Source organism: Pan troglodytes, chromosome 4 (assembly GCF_028858775.2).
Source record: "Pan troglodytes isolate AG18354 chromosome 4, NHGRI_mPanTro3-v2.0_pri, whole genome shotgun sequence".
In the NCBI taxonomy this organism is placed as follows: Eukaryota; Metazoa; Chordata; class Mammalia; order Primates; family Hominidae; genus Pan; species Pan troglodytes.
In genome coordinates, this window is record NC_072402.2 from 67,079,644 (window position 1) to 67,100,781 (window position 21,138).

At 36.7% G+C, this 21,138-nt stretch overlaps 1 protein-coding gene across 1 annotated transcript in view; it reads left to right on the forward strand.

The window, feature by feature from the left end:
• The first annotated feature begins 9,111 nt into the window (after positions 1-9,111).
• HCN1 (hyperpolarization activated cyclic nucleotide gated potassium channel 1) overlaps positions 9,112-21,138 on the forward strand; it is a 441,085-nt gene continuing 429,058 nt past the window's right edge. Inside the window, exon 1 of the mRNA XM_526930.9 lies at positions 9,112-9,964. Within this exon, the coding sequence (XP_526930.7) occupies positions 9,552-9,964 (413 nt within the window). The 5' untranslated portion in view covers positions 9,112-9,551. The remainder of the gene's footprint in view (positions 9,965-21,138) is intronic.

The following is a 21,138-nucleotide window of genomic DNA, read 5'->3' on the forward strand; positions in this document are numbered from 1 at the left end:
TTCAGTTGCTAAACTGCAGGCTTTAAAGAGTGTCTGTATATAGTAGGTATCTAATGAACATTTATTTTTATTTTATTTTTTTGAGAAGGAGTCTGGCTCACTCTGTCTCCCAAGCTGAAGTGCAGTGGCATGATTTCAGCCCACTGAAGGCTCTGCCTCCCGGGTTCAAGCGATGCTCCTGCCTCAGCCTCCTGAGTAGCTGGGACTACAGGTGCCCACCACCACGCCAGGTAAATTTTTTATATTTTTAGTAGAGACGGGGTTTCACCGTGTTAGCCAGGACGGTCTTAATCTCCTGACCTCGTGATCCTCCTGCCTTGGCCTTCCAAAGTGCTGGGATTACAGGCGTGAGCTACTGCACCAGGACGAATATTTGTAGAAAGTATGAATGAATGAAGATAATTTAGTAAAATACTTAGTTATAAGACTAAAATATAAAAGAAACCCTGAAATTTTATTTTATAAAAAATAACCCTCACAAAATTAGAATTTACACCAGATGCAAATATGTTCATAATAGTGACCAATACAAAAATACTTTCAAGAAAGCATCATAGTGTAACTAGAAAATATTTAATAATTATATTACTAAGAAATAGAAATTCTATTAAGAAAAAATGAAACAATAATTAATTAAATGAGAAGTCATAGCAAGGGGTAAATCAAGAAGGAAAACAGAACATTCATTCACCTCCACTTCAGAATTAAGTTCCATAAAATAACAGAAATGATACATTTTAAAGAAATAGTACAAACCCCTGAGAAAAATAATAACAATTTCCCCGCACCTGTAATTTCAAGACCTCCTAGGAACAGAGAAAGTAAATGTTATGAAATTTTTGAAAAAAAAATGTAATAAAAAACAAAATAATAAAAACAGGAAAAATCCTATAAGAAAAAAGCACTGCAAAGGTAAATCTTTTCCAGAGGGTAACATTACTTCATATTCAATGAACAGATGAAAAAAGTTGCATAGAGGCACTCTGGGGCAATTTTCAAAGCATTTACTTGAAAACTGGGTTCAGAATAGCTGGACTCATTGGGCCTTTGAGAAATTAATAAAACACAAAGCAAAAAAAAATGTTTGACTTGGCCAACAAAATTAAAGATTGGTTATTTTTAAAAAGACAAAGGAAATGGATAAGCTCATTCCATTCTCTTTAAAAAGACAAAGAGAAAAGAAACAACATTGGAAACCATCATTCTCAGCAAACTATCGCAAGGACAAAAAACCAAACACCACATGTTCTCGCTCATAGGTGGGAACTGAACAATGAGAATACTTGGACTTATTAATGGGAACATCACACACTGGGGCCTGTCGTGGGGTGGGGGGAAGGGGGAGGGATAGCATTAGGAGATATACCTGATGTAAATGATGAGTTAATGGATGCAGCACACAAACATGGCACATGTATACATATGTAACAAACCTGCACGTTGTGCACATGTTCCCTAGAACTTAAAGTATAATAAAAAATAAAATAAAATAAAATTAATTAAAAATTAAAAAAACAACATTGGGAATAAGATGAACAAAGATGAAGAGAGGGGAGTTTTGTTGTTGCTGTTAAAGAGAATATAGTATACAAATTTACACTCACTGTTTAAGAGCTTGGAAAATTGGGGAATTTTCTGATGTAATATACAGTATCAAACAATTCAATAGCACTATCAGATAGCCCAACAATTGTAGAATAATGAAAAAGCTGGCAAAGATACTCAAATGAACACATTTATGTGTTTCTAAACATAAACTAAACTTTGACAGCTATATCACTTACATGGAATAAACAGTTATAGAGCACAGAAGAAAATAAAGCTTTCAGATCTCAGTCTGTGAAAAGCCAGCATAACCAAAGCTGGACAAAAATAGCAGATAATAAAAATATGACCATCAGCATTATCATCATCTAACAGCATATCGAATTAATATGATAGTCTAATGTGATTATATAAGATTTATGCCTGTAAAGAAAATATTAATCATGTTTATTATAATCTATTACATTAGCAGATTAAAAGAGAAAAAACAATCATCTTGACATATGTAAAATTATTAATAATATGTATCAATTTGTTTTCTCATTAAAACACTTCTTAACAAGCAAGAAGAAATCTACCTTAATATGACGAAGGCTACCTTACTAGTAACCTATAGCAAATGCCATAAAATCAGAAGAGTTACTATTACATATCCTTATAACAGTGTCAGCTAACATTATAACTATTACTATTCAGCATTTAATTGAAATTGTTTGCCAGAGTAGTATGTCAAGAAATGTGTATTATAAAAATTGTTAAGAAAGAGAACAAACATATAGTTGATAGATGACATGATTATTTACTGACACTACCAAAGAGAATAAACTAAAATACCGTATTAGATACAGTTTAATAATTCCCTACTACAGCCATATGCAAGGACAAAGTCAGTAGTAAAAAAATAATTTTTCTATAACCAAAAATAGCCAGTTGGAAATCACAATGATAAAATGTCTCTTTTTTAAAAAGTCAGAACACATATCAAATACCTAGCAACAAATCTGAACGAAAAATTTCCAAGACTTATATTAAAAAACTATACAATAGGCTGGGCATGGTGGCTCATGCTTGTAATCTCAGCACTTTGGGAGGCCTCGGTGGGCGGATCACGAGGTCAGGAGATCAAGACCATCCTGGCTAACACAGTGAAACCAGGTCTCTACTAAAAATACAAATAATTAGCCGGGTGTGGTGGTGGGCACCCGTGGTCCTCGGGAGGCTGAGGCAAGAGAATGGCGTGAACCTGGGAGGCAGAGCTTGCAGTGAGCCGAGATTGTACAACTGCACTCCAGCCTGGGTGACAGACCGAGACTCCATCGCAAAAAAAAAAATTAAAAAATAGAATAAATAAATAAATAAATAAAAAATAACTATGCAATAGATTACCTTGTATTTAGATACATTGGTAAGATAGGTAGAGAGACAGATAAATGGAGAGATTTACATATTAAGATGTACTAATTTAAGGTTATGACTATGTTAATTATTTATCAATTAATGCATAAATTTAATGTAATTCCAAACAAAATTCCAGCTAGATTGTTTAAAATAATTTGACAAACTTATTCTCAAATTAATATGAAGGAGAAAATAGGAATCCAAGAATTTTAGCTGTGTGCAGTGGCTCACGCCTATAAACCCGTAACTTTGGGAGGCCAAGGTGGGAGGATTGCTTTGGCTCAGGAGTTTAAGACCAGTCTGGGAAATACAGGGCAGGGCAACACCATCTCTGAAAAAAAAAAAAAAAAGAAGAGAGAGAGAGAGAATAGTCAAATAATTGTGGGAATATTTTAAACAGACATGGAAAGTAAAGTCAGCTTTCATTGACTCAAATTTATCAGTCTTTTATATATGGCTTCTTTTCATTCTTTGCAAGGAATTCATTACTCTAAAATTACATGCATGGTGAAAGTTTTATATGTAAAATATATTGAAAATAAAACATACATATGTATCATATATGATCATATAGTAAAAGTAGGTAACTCACAAATGAATAACTATAAGAAACTCAATGAACATGTGAAATCTGTTTATTCTTATTAATAATTGTGAAAATGAAATTAAAACTCCAATGGCCTATCATTTTTTTCTTGCTCATTTTAAATTGGAAAAAGTTGTTAATATCTGATTTTGGGGCAAGCGTATGAAACAGGTAATCTCATGTGGTCTAAGAAGAAATATATATTCCTACAGTCTTTGGAGGGCAATTTGATAGTTACTACCAAAAGCAAATTTACCCATGAATTGAGTAATTATCTTTACCTCCAATATTTTTTCTCCATATCTATATTCATAACTACACAGAGATATAATAAGGATATTAATTGTAACACAGTTTGTTTTAGCACAAAAGAATAAAACCTCAAATGTGCATTAGTAATGGAGATTTTAAGTAAATTATGGTATATCCATTCTACAAAACAAATGCAGGCATTAAAGAAAAGGATGCTATAAATTATCTCGTGCTAATATCTTCAAGATATACTTTGAAACCTTAAATCCAAATGCTGGTACAATAAATATATTAAGAGATTAGTTATGTAAAATAATAGAAATCAATATATGCATGTTAGAGTCAAGAAAGATAGGCATGTGCCAGCAAAATGAAGATGAGTTGATGGACTACTTTAAGGTTTTTCTTTTTAAATCTTGTATTCTTCAAATGTTTGACAATAATATGTATCATTTAGCGCTGATACAAGAAGGAAGAAATAGGGAAAAAATATCCATTTTGCTTTTGAATAGAGACTCAATATTGAAAGATGATAGTTCTTCCTAAAATGTCTCTATGTGCAATGCAAATGAAATGCCTTAACTACAAAGACAAGTGCCAAAATTTGTCAAAAATAATTCTACATGTATATGAAAAAAATAATCATGTTTAATATGTATGTATGCAGACACATGAAGAGAAATACAGATGTTGGGATTGGGCCACCATATATTAAAACTATTAAAATTGTATAGTATTGTTAGTCTTTATATAGGCAGGTCAATGGAAAAAATTCTGAAAAGTAAATATCTATCAATCTTTTAAAGTGGCATAGTCTTTTCCAGTGTTTGCTTTTATAAACATTTACCTATCATGATTTTTAGTATTTACATTATAATACTAAATCATCTTAAATTCACTTTAGGAAATGACATGATATTATATTCTACCTTCCTTTTCCCTGGAATAGTTAACCATCCTAGGACCATTTGCTATACAACATATCCTTTGCTCATTGATGTGGAAGGACAATTTGGAGCTCTGATTAACACTAAAGTGTGTTTCTGGTATTTATTTATTTATTTAGAGACAGGGTCTCACTCTGTCACCCAGGTTGGCATGCAGTGACGCGATCTTGGCTCACTGCAACCTCAGCCTACTGGGTTTAAACTATTCTCATGCCTCAGCCCCCCGAGTAGCTGGGATTACAGGAGCACGCCACCACGCATGGCTCATTTTTTTGTATTTTTAGTAGAGACGGGGTTTCACCATGTTGGCCAGGCTGGTCTTGAACTCCTGACCTCAAGTGATCTGCCTGCCTCAGCCTCCCAAAGTGCTGGGATTTACAGGCGTGAGCCACTGCACCCGGCCTGGTTTTGACTCTTTTGCATTGCCTTATCTGTCTCTTTCTCTGCTCAGTGCTACCCTAAGCAATTCTAATACTTTGGACATTTTTTCATTGTTTTCATTTTTAAGCCATAGCTTATGAACTGTTAAAAATGATTTATTAATCCAGTTAAACTTTAAAAACATTTTGTTGCTTTTGTCCGCATGGAGAAAACTAATAACACTTTTTTTTGTTGTTTGTTTTAAAGTAAGTAAGTTGCTTTATTGGTTACCAGGAATGACTGTATATTGCTGGTGAGTTGTTTGGTTTGCTTTCTTTTTTTTCTTTTTTTTAAGTTTTACTTTAAGTTCTGGGATACATGTGCAGAAGGTTCAGGTTGTTACATAGGTACACATGTGCCATGGTGGTTTGCTGCACCTATCAACCTGTCATCTAGGTTTTAAGCCCCTCATGCATTAAGTATTTGTCCTAATGCTCTCCCTCCCCTTGCCTTCCAACCCTCAACAGGCCCTGTTGTGTAATGTTCCCCTCCCTGTGTCCATGGAATCACCAAATTTTGTTTGAAACTTAAAATCAATTTTGGAAGGAGCACCATATTTATAATATTGAGACTTTATGGACAAAGTATATAGCTAATTTATTTATATGTTTTTTATGTCTTTTATCAAAATAAAGTATCTTAAACTATGGATCTCAGACATTTCTTGTTAAATTTATTATTGTGTAGTTTTCATTTTTAGTTGCAATTGTGAAAAAAATCATTGTTCTCTATATTGCCTTACTGGTTATTGCTGATGCTTAGGAAAAATGTTAATTTTTGCATGTTTACTAAAGTAACCAAAAGTTGATACCAACTTCCCAACTTCTATTATTAGTTATGATGATTATCCAGTTGATTATTTTGGGTTTTCAGGAGACAATATTATCAATTAAAAATATCATGCGTTGCAGAAATGGTGGATATGAGCGTATTGTTCTGACTTTAACAGCTTTAATGTTTCATATTAAGCATGATGTTGATGTGGCTTTCCAGATAGATAATCAGATTTGCCTGTGCACAAGACACAGAAAGACTGTGAGGTTGTCAATGAGGAAGTTTTTTTTTCACTGTTCCTTACCACTGCCTTCTTCAACAGATGTTCTTATTTTATTTCCTTACACGTGTAATATGTTTGTAACATATTACTCTGTCCTACTAAGAGGGTCAAAATGTCTTATCCCTTAAATCTTTAAGTTTCACTGAGATTTTCCAATAAACCATCAAACTTCAAGTCACCGATCTATCTTTTTTGTTCCATTTCACGTGTGCTAGTATCTGCTGCATGGAGATTTTATTTTAGATGCATATTAATCTTCTGCTGCTGCCTTGCAATTTGATCTTAAGCAGAGTATTAAAGGAGACAGGGAACATTTCAGAAGATGCACAATTCTTGTATATATTGAACAGCACCCATTACAACTACTGACGAGACATTCTCCTGAAATTAATTCATAATTGATATTCTCTAATGAGTCCTCAGAAATCAGATTCCTGTAAAATACTAGGCATTTTGACATCATGAACATCTAATGACACAGAGTCAACATGATGGTAGTCTTATTTCTAAGATGTCTTTGAAATAAACACTCGCATTTAGCTCGCTAGATTTTAGCTTGAGATAGTTTATCAACAAACCGATACAAAGACAAGATAAGAAGAGATTATTCTGAAGTTTCAAGATTCTCTCTGTCTCTTCTTCTATCACTGATTCCATTCTTTTATTGCTTTCACTTTGTCTCAATCTTCTTGAGAGTTCATTCTTCCTCCAAAGAAAACTTAAATTTCATATTCTAAACAACTTTAAATCAACACTCTGAAAAGTAAATAAACATGACTTTTTATATTGCTGACAACTTTAAGTTAATGCATTGATATAATATACACATTCTCAAATTTTTAAGAAAATGTATTTTTTGAGGTTTTGAATAAATAAAATACGGCCTAGAAGCTATACTTGGAACAACCAATGACTTGTGATCTTTTAAAGACATTTCTTAGTTCTATTTTGAGATCTTGTTTTTCAGTGATTCTGTCATATCAGTTTAGTACAAACCTTGAAACTCAGAAAAACTTTTACTAAAATAACTGCCTGGTCATGAGTAAGATTAAGTTGCAATAGAACAAACAGAGAGATTGGCTAAAAGAAAAGCAAAACTTACTTAAACTCAGCATAACATTTTAGATGGTATATTTTTACATTATTATAAAATTTAAAATTTATGTTAAAATATACATTGTCACACTCATGACTGAAAATAGAGGGATTGAGGAAGCATGCAGAATGGGAGAAAAGTAGGGAAACATCTTTAGTCTAATAAAGAAAAGCTGCCTGAGTAATCGGGTCTTTCTTAGGCAGAACTGTGCTTTGGGCAATGTTTGTTTTTATCCATTCCCGTGGCTTCCTTCTGCCCTCAGCACCTGGTATCCTTATCTGACCTCTTGGCTTTCCAAAGAAGAGAAAGGTCTCTATTTTGACAGATCAGAGCTCTATATTTTCATATTTTTCCTATCTCTTACCATTAAAATTTGGCCCTCCATATTTATTCTTAGGGTTCTGGTATATGATTAGTTGAAAACAGATGGTGCCTGAGTCAGGACATAGCTCCGTGAAAAAAGGAGATTTAGCACAGGCTATGGTAAGGAGAATGGTAAGGAAATCTTACAGAATTGCAACTGAGTTAGGCCTAATGGCTCCTTTCTGCTTCCCTCTGCTCTTTTCTCTGTTCTCTGCTTCCTTTCTCAGCCTCTGTTAACCCCTCAGGAAGGCATCCAATTGTCTTCCTTTGTCTTTATCCTTGCTTCCTTCATTGTTAATTGGCTTCATCACTGTTTAATTTTTCAGAAAAACACCTTGATTAGCCCCACTCATTTTTTTTTTTCCTCATGATAGCTCACTAGTTGCCAGCCTGACATACACATTCCCTCCTTGAGTGCCTGCCCCTTCTCCATAAAATGTGGCTACAGCTGACAGGAACCCAGGGGATCTGGGACTCTTGGCAGGGCAAGATTTCCTTTGAAGAGGCTATGGGCAGGGAGGCAATGCTTGTATCTGAAACAGATGTTTTGGGACATTCGGGAGTCTTGAAGCTCTTCAGACGCCGGGGCTGCCCTGCTGAGTGACTGGTGGGTTTGGCAGCACATTTTGCTTCCTTTAGCTAATCCAGTGGGTTTCAGAGACGCAGAGAGAATAAGAGGAAACGGATAATGCTTTCCTCAGCATCAGTACTACACTTGTAAGTTTCCCTTAAGAATGTTCCCCCCTTCTGAAATGGTAATGACATTCTGACGAGAGATTCCAAGACGTCTTAACTTCCTAGCGTGGTGTCGTTAAACACTGACCGACACACACATCCCTTAATGTGTTTTATTGATTATGTAACTTATCTAAAAAGATAGGTCAGCTCAGGCGAGGCCTCCCTCACACACTTTTCTTTCAATATTGGTGGCTGATAGATCTGCTTGCATGTGTATTGATACGAATGGCCTTGGAAAGAAAGAAATCCCGTCCCCTGTCTTAAAAACTCTGCAAGAATTAACAAGGATAAGTGTAAGGAGGTCAGTTGTCTGTCCCCAGGTGCAGAACCTTAATCTGAAAAGCCCCAAGCAGCTGGTTACCTAGGATTACACAGACCTGGTAGCTTTTGCCCTCTGCCTCTCTTTCTAGTACACACACGCACGCGCACGCACAGGCACACTTTCCCTGATACTTTTGACATTTATTTTCCATTGTCAAACTTTACTTTCTTTTGGACATTTGGTTTTGCACTTGAATTGTTGGCATGCATAGTCAGCTTGTCCCCTTTTCTCCATCTGTAACGTTATTCAAACAGGCGTTCAGACAATGTCTTCATGAGTTTAAGATGTTTGTTTCTTTTGGACCAACACACACTCGCTAGTTCAGTCTTGCTCTCTCCCCTCTCTCCCCTGTCTTTCATGCAAACATATACCGAGTCCTTCTCCACGTGTACCAATGAATGTCTCCTCCGAGGGCTCTTGAGTTCAATGTCACGCTGGGCAGAAGTAGAGCAAGAGTAACGAGCATGTGTGGAGAGCGGACGGGGAGAGACCCTTTCTGGCCAACAGAGGGCAGCCGAGGGGAGGCGCTGGGGCGCGAGGGCTGAGCCGAGCTGAGCCTCGCCTAGCTCCGGCAGCCTCAGCTTCAGCACCAGCCGCACCGGAGCCCGGACCGCAGCCACTAAGGGCAGCGGCGGCGGCGGGAGCCAGGCGCGCAGCTAGCAGCGGCGCGGTCGGGAAGCAGCAGCCGCCGCCGCCGCCGCCGCCGCGACGGGCAGCTGGGCTCGCCGGCAGCCGGCTCGGGCCCCTACCCTCTCGGCTACGTGTCTCCGGCGCCGGGCGGCCGGCGAGTCTGGAGCCCGCGCCGTCGCCGGCCGCGTCCTCCGGGCATGGAAGGAGGCGGCAAGCCCAACTCTTCGTCTAACAGCCGGGACGATGGCAACAGCGTCTTCCCCGCCAAGGCGTCCGCGACGGGCGCGGGGCCGGCCGCGGCCGAGAAGCGCCTGGGCACACCGCCGGGGGGCGGCGGGGCCGGCGCGAAGGAGCACGGCAACTCCGTGTGCTTCAAGGTGGACGGCGGCGGCGGCGGCGGCGGCGGCGAGGAGCCGGCGGGGGGCTTCGAAGACGCCGAGGGGCCCCGGCGGCAGTACGGCTTCATGCAGAGGCAGTTCACCTCCATGCTGCAGCCCGGGGTCAACAAATTCTCCCTCCGCATGTTTGGGAGCCAGAAGGCGGTGGAAAAGGAGCAGGAAAGGGTTAAAACTGCAGGCTTCTGGATTATCCACCCTTACAGTGATTTCAGGTGAGGGCTCCCGGTCGCCGCCTCACCCTCCCTTCAGGCGCGCCCTCAAACGCGCTTCCCCGCCCTTGGGTGGGGGGCGTCCCGGGGACTTGGAGGGCGGGCGGGGGGTGGCGCTGCCGGCGGCGTCGGCTCGGGCTAAGCAGGCTCCACTCGGCGCCTCCGGGTAGTTTCCACCCAGGAGGGGCTCGGAGGATGTGCTCCTGTTGCCCGGGAATCCCGGACGGGCTCTCCTCCTTGGCCTCCTGAACTTCGGGGACAGATCAGGGAAGGATGGAGGCCACGGTCACCCTCCTGGGAGGAGGCGAAGTTGTACCAGGGAAACTTTTACTTCAGAGACGAGAGCGTGAGGAAGCGGGAAGCCACCCTTCCTCGCGCGGCTCCCTCAAGTGTGGTCTCAACCAGGAGGGAAAAGGAGGCTTCTGGGGCTCAGAAGAAGACTGGGTAACCGGAGACAGCGATTCACAAGCCCGAGCAGTTCCTGCCGCGCTCGCCCCTGGGGAGTGTGTTTAGTCTGTTTTTCTTTATAGGCGCTGGGTATCCTCGCTGTGTTTACTCAGAAACAGCGGCCGGCAGGCAAGAGAAGGGCAATTTGCACTTGGATAGTCCCTGACGTGAGGTCTCACCAAAGCCAGGCGCTTCCAGGCAGGGCAGGAGCGTGGCAGGAAGACTCTAGTTCCTGAAACAGAGAGAGGGGGCGTTGACAGAGCCCCTTTCTGAAATAGAGCGGCACCCTTTCTTGACCTTGACTGCAAGTCTATTTCAAAAATCTTTTTCACGTCCCCCAGCTCGGGAAGAAGGACAGGAAAGCTGTCAGCAGGAAAACTCCGCTTTGGAGAATTAAAATTAAGACGTTTTCTGATCTTACTTGTCGCCCAAGTATTCGTTCGGTGATAAGCATGTTTAGAGATTGTCAAATGAAGGTCGTGTAGTAGATCCTCTTATTAGCGTGTGCACGATTATCTTAGCTCCTGAACAAGGCTGGACTTCCCATTTTAAAATCCAGAACTAGTAACTCCTAATAACTCAGGGTGATATTTATTTATTTGGCCGAACTCGTTCGAAAAGAAAAGAAGAATCAACTAAAGGAGTATGTGCATATACTAAGCATTCTTTATAGGATAAATATAGCAATGTAAAGCAGCCTTGGAGTTAGTTTAGAAACTAAGGGAAATTGTCACCAACTACGTGCCTTAACGGGAGCTGTCCACAGTTCTGAATGACATTAGCTGTGAAAAATCCACAGTCCCGCCACACAAAGGCTCAGAGTGACGGTCTTTGCCTTCTTTGAGATATTTATCTTCTCAGAAATCAGTAGCCTCCGTGATCTATGCATAGAGTGAATGGATTTTAGAAAGTGTATAATTTTAAGGTACTTATTTGTAAAAACACACAGCAAAGTCCAAAGGAGAACTTATAAAACCTAATGACGTTTATAGTCTAGAGAACATTGAGTTTGATTGAAAGAACGTTCATTAAAAAATTTTAAAAAAAGAAAATGTTCATATTAAAAAGATGTAATAAATAATCAAACCTGTTTCCTCCAGTAGGAAGATAGGGAAGCAAACTTATAAATGACCCTGTTCTAAGATGTATAAGGTTGTCATGTTCTTTAGAGTTTTAAAGGTGGGAATCAAGTATAGAATATTATCTTTTCCTCAGTCCCCAATGGAAATATATTTCACCTCATTTTAAAATTTTTAAATGAAAATAATTTACATGAAAAAAGTCTCCAGTCTTAATAGCAAAAATAAATGTGGTATTTCCAGAAATGTACCAGGTTCAATATTAACGTGCAAAAATGCTGAACTTTTAACATTTAATTTCACTCAATAAAATGATTACATATGATGCTTTTATTTCTTCAGCAATGTGAAAAGGACTATCCCTTATCAAAATGATACCACACATCAAGTAATTAAACTTTTTCCCTCTTGCTAAATAAAAACATAGGGCCACTTTTCAGGAATTAGAATAGCATGCGAAAGTCTTTTGAATGAATGGAATTACAGGATTCTCCTTATTTTCCCAAGGAAATCTTCTGAGACAAAATATCTCTTTAATAAAAACATTGTTACTGAACAAAGGAACAAATTGAAATCAGGTGATGATTTAATTTTATTATCCATTTCAAAGAAATGGGAAATGATTAAAAACTGAGCTAATACTCTAAATTCCAGTGTGGAGTAGTTTGGAATATTTGACTTTTCCCTTGTATAAATGGAAAAAAGAAAATGGCAGGCACAAATTAAGCAATTATCATTATTTAGATCTTTTTAAACTGAAAGATATCTGAAAAAATAGATTTTAAAACATAATTACAATATACACTGGTGTTCTAAAACAAACTGGAAAAATAATCATGTACTTGTTTACATTCAGAATATATTTACATCTTATTATTTCATTTTTTTTGTATGATCTCAAAACCAATATAAGATTTTCTAAAATCTATAACGTCAAGATAATGTAATGAAAGAACAAAAATAGGAAAGACAAAATTCTAGCAGTAGTTTTTTTCTACAGGGAAAGGAATGTGTGAGTAATTTTCAACAGATACTAGAAATTTTTGCGGTCATGATCTAGCCTTTACTTTAGGCCCTTTCCTGAAGGATTATTTCAGGGAGGTGCTTTACTACAATTCCTAAAATGTCAAACTTAAGTTCATTAATCATTTAACAACTGAGCGAGTGACACTTAAGAGTAATTTCTATGAAGAGTGGGGAGTTATTACAAATGAAGATATCCAGAGGATTCTTTTCCTTGACACTTTTAATAAATCTTTACATGGCCAGAGAAGTTTACTATGTTCTTACTCCAGGGCATGTCGTGATTAACACTGTTTCTAGTTTCCCTGCTCACGATAATTTTTAAGACTGATAGCTTTCTACTTTACTTACCTCAAGGGACAAGGCTGTGCTCCCACTGAGACTTTCAGAGAGCTAGCTAGTGCCGCTTTTCCCCACCAGAGCCCAAGAGTGCTATTGCTGTGTCTGGCAGGTAGTTTTCTCTACCCCTGGCGTAAGTAGGGCAGAGGTGCTGTATTTACCTTTTTCCTCAGCAGAGGATGACGATAGAAACCTTCAGAGAGTAAAAAGCAGTCCAATAGTATAGGTACTGTTTGAAACAACTGGGTGGAAGCTACAGAATTTAGTAAACACAACAAGCTCATGTTTTTGTTTATGCTGTGGTATATAAGCACCCAAACTAGGGAAAATAGGGATAGTTACTTAAAAACAAATGTAGCTCGATTTTTCTGTAGTGACAGTATGGTCTTAGTCTTATTGAATTTCATGTGAACAACACACAGACACATTTAATTTGGAGGTTAAATATGATTTTTAAAAATTCATGGTGATTTTATATTAATTAGCTAGAATTTTACTAAGGTTTAAAAGTGATGCTTGGCAAGCATTGTGCTTCCATAGCCAATTGATAGTTATGATATAATCATTTAAATAGATTGAAAGAATATTTAGAATACTTTTGTGGATGATTTTTATTATGCAAGCAATTTATCTTGGAAGAATTTATCACCAGACTATTTGCCATTTTAGGGATTCTGTCATTATTTTGTTCCATCATGCTTACACAAAGGGACTTTTAAAAAGAATGCTCCTTTCCATATGTATTGCCAGCCAACATCTTGCTCCTCATAACGGAGGCAGTTTTGTATCTTGACTTCTTATTTTTTTCAATTTCTTTTCATCATTAGTATGAGTGTGTGAAAAGCTTATTTTGTTGTAAGTACTCAAGGACTCTAGAGATGGGAGTTACTTCCTGAAGATACCGTCACTTCCGTTCTTCCATCTCTGCTTTGAATTGCAGCCACAACTGTATGATATCAGAGATCACTGATGTGTTCATTAGGGAAGGGAGGCTTCACCCATATTATACAGTTCATAATAGAACATTTGCTTCCAGGAGCTTCTCACAAGAAAACAATTCAACCTTCTAGGGTTTAAAGACGAATTAGCCTACTGTTATGTTATCTTTGTGCTGAACACACTCTGTATCTGCCAGCAATGCTTATTTTATTTGCTTTTCATATCAACATAGCCAAAATTAACCATAAGAATTTATTTTTTTCTATGTTAGGTGAACCTTTTTGTGCTTTAAGTTCAATTACATTTTTCTTAGTGGCTCTAGCAACTGTTAGACACAACATGAAATTTCTTCAAAGATTTAAACGTGTGAATTTATTTAGTTACTTTTTCTTAGTATACATGTAAGTTATGCAACTTTAAATTTTAGCAAATGTTTCACTGTTGCATTTAGTAGATATTATGATTTATACTATTAAAATATTATAAGATAGTTTTCATTTTTTTCTGAGCAACTTTCCCTTTAAACCTCCTTCGGGGTATGATTATAAATTGAGAATCAGTAAAGAGGTACACTTTACTAATCATATTTAATTTTGTGGACTTGGGTTTATGAACGTGCCTGTTGAATAATGAAAGAAATTTAAATGCACTGGAAAGATATATTACTTATTATTTGTATCATAGGTTCATTTAAGAAAATTATATTCAACTATATCTGCTTGATCAAAAACCACAAACCAAAACAACATCACCACCACAAAGCAAGATAAATAGTATTTGTAATTCTGCATTATTATACTCAATGCACCTATGTCCTATAGTGAGCAGGAAACCAGCAGAATGCATTTAGTATGATTTTCAGGTGATAATCTTATCATTCTGAATATAATTCTTGTGTTTAGCAGATAATTCACTTCATTATTTAGAAACAACAATTGGGCTCTGGAAAAGAACTTTCAAATAGAGTCTCTCTCTTGTAAGTACAGTGCAAATTATTGCAGATCATTAGCACTACATGAAGAGTACTGAGCATTTGCAGGGTCTGTGACAAATTTTCATTTTATCATTTTGTGTAAAGGAGTAACACTATGAATTAGGCTGACACTATATATTTTAGTTGTAGAAATAGTGATAATAAAGAAAAAAGTCTGCATGCACTATGAAAATTATATTTTCTCTAGGTACTTTTCTTCTAAAAATAATTTTCTTTGTGAAGGCATCTGGATGTACAACTTACCATTAGTTTTACAGGAAAAAAAAATCAGGATTCCTGGTGCATCCTGGAATTTTATGTTTTTGCAAAATAAACCTTCATGGCTCTGTTAATTCTATTTGTATATATATGCTACGGAAACTATTCGAGGGACTTTGTAGAAGAATATATATAGAAGTAAAGAATATATATAGAAGTTGATTATTTTTGAGTTGAGTGTTTATCTGACACATTTCACCCAACTTTGATAGGATTGATTTCATGACTCTTTCAAGTTATGTTAGTTAATTTTCTCATAGTATTTTTCTATTTTGTCTAATAGTTGACCACGCAGTTAAAGCAAGGAAGCAACATTACTCATGCTTTAAATTTACAACTTATAATTTTATTTATATAACCCTAATTTTATTTTCAGGTCACTAGCTGTAACTCTAAAAACAGAAGGCTAATTTTACATACATACAAAGTTAGTAAATATTTATAAATTTTAGACTATCAGCTTTGTTGTATACAGTTATTCAGTATTTTTAAAAAAGTGCCGCAACAAACATCTTTGCACCTTACTCTTCATTGTTTTGGCTAAAGTTCAGGGAATGGAATGACTGCCTATGAACATTCTAGAGATTCTATACATATTGATTTGACCAATTAATACTGCCTCCAGTTTACAGATTTCTTAAAATGACACGAATAACGTAGGTTCTCCAAGGTTGACATTCCTGTTATGATATTTACAGGCTGTTTTAGGACAGAAAATGTAACCTGTCCTCCATTTCATTCAACATAGAGTGACAAGAGTGATCTTTAAAAAGCAAATCTAATAATATTGTTATGCTCTTTAAAACCCTTTAGTAACTTCCCATTACTGTTAGACTACATTGGACAAACTTTCTATGAGCTTCAAGACCCTGCATAATTTCAGCCGATATATGCAGCCTCATCACATGCCACTCATTCCAGCTCTGTGTTCCAGCCACTTGGGTAAATTTTTAGCTCCTAGAACAACCTGAGTTCTCTCCTGCAACTAAGATTTTAATGTGACATTACCCCCAAGCTTGAAATACTCTTTTCACTTTTTATCACTCCACATAACTAGTTTCTACTCATCTTTTAGATTTCCATTTAATCATTGTGCACACACTTATTTTTCTAGCTAGGCTTTCTGTTCAGCAGAATTTATAATTATTTTTATATGTGTCCTTTCCCTGGAATTTAAGCCATGCTACCTTATGAATCTTACTCAGTTTTACATTCCCAATGTTGTAAAAATGCACATAATAGACTTTTCTTGCCAAACTTTCTTAGAGGCTTCATTTTTTTTTCTTCAACTTTTATTTTAACTTCAGGGGTAAATGTGTGGGATGTGCAGGTTTGTTAAATAGGTAAACATGTGCCATGGTAGTTTGCTGCACAGATCACCCCATCACCTAATTATTACATACAGATATGGTTTATTTTTAACAGCTTTTTTGAGACAAAATTCATATACCATACGATTCACCCATTTAAAGTAAGCAATTCAATATTTTCTAGTAAGTTCACAGTTATGCAGCCATCACCACAATCAATTTTAGAATATTTTGTCATCCTAAGGAGAAACCCCATATGCATTAGCACTCACTTTCTCTCCTCTCCCGCCCTCCCGCTCAGCCTTAAGCAACCACTAATCCTCTCTCTGTCTCTGTAGATTTTTGCTTATTCTGAATATTTTATATCAGTGAAGTCATGCAATATATAGTATTTTTTTATTGGCTTCTTTCACTTAGCATGATGTTTTTTCAAGGTTCATTCATGCTGTTACCTGTGTCAGTACTTTATTCATTTCCTTGCTGAATAACATTCCATTTTATGGATATACTACCTTTAATTTATTCATTTATCAGTTGATGGACATCTGAGTTGTTTCTGCTTTTTGGTTATTGTAAATACTGCTGATATGAATATTCTCGTACAAGTTTTTGCACAGAGATGTTTTCATTTCTCTTTGGAATGAAATTTCTAGGTCATCATAACAGACCTGTAATAAATATTTATTGACTGAATGGACAAAGAATTATTCTCCAACCAGGTCATGAGAACATTTAATCTTAGAGTTAATAAATTCAGATGAAAGCAATGAAAGCTCTTATTTTTTCCTACAGTAATACCTGGCATCTCCTTCCCACTGGCACCTGCAAGTATGTGCCCCAACTATTACATTTCCCTGCCCAATACACAGATGAATAAATGAAACTGCAGAGAAGTTATGTAGCGTGAACATGGTGACATAGATAGATAGTAAGAACTGGGCCAGGAATTCAGTTCTTGTGAATATTAATTTTGTCACTTCAACTCTTTTACATAATAAGAAACAAGGCTGCCAGTATAAATAATTCTCCAAACCTTCTGGGAAACGTGATGGATTGAACCTAATCATTTATACTTCCTCCCTCTTGAAGTCACTCCAAAATAATATGAAAAAGCACAGACACATTGGTAAGTAGAAGAAAGAGGAGACATCAGAGAATATAGATCTCAAGAACATTTGTAAAATAGGAAGTTAATGGACAAATTATTCCACTTCCACAATCCTTCACCCATTGAAATCCAGAAGAATTCAGGACTTGGAAATGCCAGTTATGAAATAGTTCCAGGAAAGCCAGACTGAAAACAGAATTAAGTAAGGGTTTCCTTAGTGAATACAGAACTCCCTGTGCTCACATTAGGATGCTTGGAGCCAGGCCAATTTTTCTCAGTCGGGAAACTGGAGAAAATACCTCCAAAGGGAGACATTTCAAAGTCTTCAGACAAAAAATCATGTTTATTGCCTAATCACTCTGCAAAAATTCCCGCATGTGTACATTGAGGCTGTAATTATATTTTTGGTATGGCATTGGTTAATATGGAACTGAAAGCAAAAGATAACCAGACATTTGAGAAAAGTCTCATGAGGGAAGACTAAATCAAGCAGAGAAAGACTAAATCAAACAGCCAAAGAAGGTCCAGAGGGATGGCATAAGGAGAAATGACAGTATTATAAAAAATACTCCACAAATGATATCTTCATAAATATTTTATCTGCACAATAAGAACACGTTGCTATGAAAAAAATAGTAAGAAATTTAAAAAACAGCTCTTGGATGAAATGTGTTAGCAGATAAAGTCTAGGAAGCCTGTCAGAATTAGAACAAAAAGACAAAAGGGAATAGGAAATATAAGAAAATATAGCAAAACCAAGAACTAATTTATAAGGTCAAAATCTACCATAAGGTATTCTAGAATGATAAAAAAGAGTGAAAATGGACATATGGAATTAATAGAGACATTTTTGATAAAATTTTCCAGATAGCAGCAACTGAAATGTCTGTTCTGAGGAACTTATGGAATACTTAGCATCGTGAAAGAAAAAGACTGTCCAAGGATCATTACACAGAAGCTTTACAACACCATTGAATAAGCAACAAACAAACAAATGACTAAGACTTTTCAAAGAAAAAGTTACATATCAAGAAGTGGGAATAATACTTTAAGGTAAATGACGATGTAACAAAGTCTGCAAAATTCTGAGAGAAAGTAATCTCCATAAGAAATCCATACCTTGCCATAATACAAAATTTAAATAAAGATATTCAGAAATTAAGAACTCTAGTATTAACTACCCATGTACCCTTTCTTAGAAAGTTATTAAATGACATGTTCCTGCAAAACAAGAAATTACACCAAACAACATGAAGACATAGAAGCTAGGAAATGGGCTGTAACACAGAGAAACCTGAAGTCCCAGGAGTACTCCAAAATAGCTAGCCTTGAAAGAAACCAGTCCAGACTGGGGCGGGAAAGCAAAGCGTTCTGGAGGAAGGCCTTCAGGGTAGGAAAAACAAATAGATGGATATCAGCATTTGATAAATAATGTTACTAGGTGTTCCTGAGATCATTTGGAACAATATATTGATGACTTTCATATTTTGTAGAGTACATTGGAGACCAGTAAATAAACAAAAGACCTTTATTAACTCCAGAATGATCTAAAGGTGTCTAAAAAAGGGAAAAGAATCACAGTTCCTTGCTTGGTTCAACAGTACCTAATGGTTATTTGGTCATAATAATGTAAACAAGTTGACTGTTTTAAATAAAGATTGTGGTGCAATTATTCTAGGTTGGTGGGAGGGCAGGAGAAACGTAAATGTGGTTTGGGTGATGTCAGAAAGCTAAGTCCTTGTCTTCCACAGTTGGCAGCTAATGAATAGTATTTAAAATTGATAAATTAATTTGTCTTTGAAATATGAACTAAACACTAAAAGAAACAATTATGGTGGTTGAATTTGGAAAGTGATATGTAGGGTAAAAGGAAAAGGGAGAGGCTTATATGTTCTCCTTATAATCCTTGATGCTGTTTTGCTTAAAAAAAAAAAAAGACTATGGGCATATATTATTTTGAGGTAACAATATTAGGAACTGTTTGGGTCAGAATCTGAGCTTCACCACCTTAGTAACTGGACCTTAATTTTCTCAATTATAATAGGAAAAAAATATATATATATGTAAAATTCATGGGGTATATAGTATATATAGTGTGTATATATACTGTATATGCTATATAAACATTTCTATATATGTAGTGCTTAGAAGTTATGCTCTGCATTTAATGCTATTTAAGAGTTATTTGTATGAGTGTAAAATTAAAACAGAATTAAGGCATGTTAGTTGTTTGAAAAATTAAATATTCTCTAAGTACATACTCTAACCGTTTCCATAATTCCTGAAGAAAAAAATATATGAAGGAACGGCCATGTAAATGGTGTGCTGCTATTTCCTTTTTACCTTCATGCAATCCCTGGCAGCAGAAGCCCTGATGTGCAATGCCATATTTTATATATGCTGTGTGAAATTTGTCTAGTCATGAGGCAGTTAGCACTGGAAAACTTTTTTTTTTTTTTGAGATGGAGTTTCGTTCTTGTTGCCCAGTCTGGAGTGCAATGGCACGATGTTGGCTCACCACAACCTCTGCCTCCTGTGTTCAAGCGATTCTCCTGCCTCAGCCTCCCAAGTAGCTGGGATTACAGGCATGTGCCACCACGCCCAGCTAATTTTGTATTTTTGTTAGAGATGGGTTTCTCCATGTTGGTCAGGCTGATCTCAAATTCCTGACCTCGGGTGATCCGCCCGGCTCGGCCTCCTAAAGTGCTGATGTTACAGGCATGAGACACTGCTTCCGGACGGAAAACTTTTAATATATCCTGTTTCTGCAAAATTTTCCAGTTTAATCTCTTTAGTTGGTATAGAATGCTACCGTATTGAACATTTGGAAATAGCTTTTACGGAAAATTATAATGGCATTCATTGGGTTGCATGTGCTACTTTCTGTTCATCTTTATTTTCATCAGAAAATGGCATAGTTAAACCATTTGGGATGTTATTTCAAATCAGTTAAGTATTATATATGAGGCAAATAAGATGAGTTATAACCTGATACATCTTTCATTTTCTTTTTTATTGTCATGTTTAACAGTCTAAAAATTGTTATTTAGAAATATAATTATTTCTAGTTAGGAACGTAAAAGAATTTGAGAAATACTATAAATTTGACAGAATTAAAAGAAATCTTTGTGATATCATTTCTAGAGCAGTTGTCACTTACACCCTTGCAGAATGATTTAGCCTTATTTTATTAAAAAGACAATGCACCTTATTAAAATTTACACTACCTAGGTTGTTTGAGGAACATAAGCAGAGACTGAAAAAATGAATATAGAAAGTTACTTGATTAGTTTTTTGTTTATTTGTTTTTTGAGACAGAGTCTTGCTTTGTTACACAGGGTGGAGTGCAGTGGCATGATCGCGGCTCACTGCAACCTCCGCCTACTGGGTTCAAGCAATTCTCTTTCCTCAGCTTCCAGAGTAACTGGAATTACAGGCATGCACCACCACACCTAGCTAGTTTTTGTATTTTTAGTAGAGATGGGGTTTTACCATGTTGGTCAAGCTGGTCTTGAGCTCCTGACCTCAAGCAATCCACCCACCTTGGCCTACCAAAGTGCTGGGTTTACAGGCGTGAGCCACCGTGCCTGGCCTATTTGATTAGTTTTTAAAGGGAGAACAACTGTTCCTTATTTTTCCTATAGAAGAGTCATTCTTTGTTTAAATAGTATTTTTTAAAA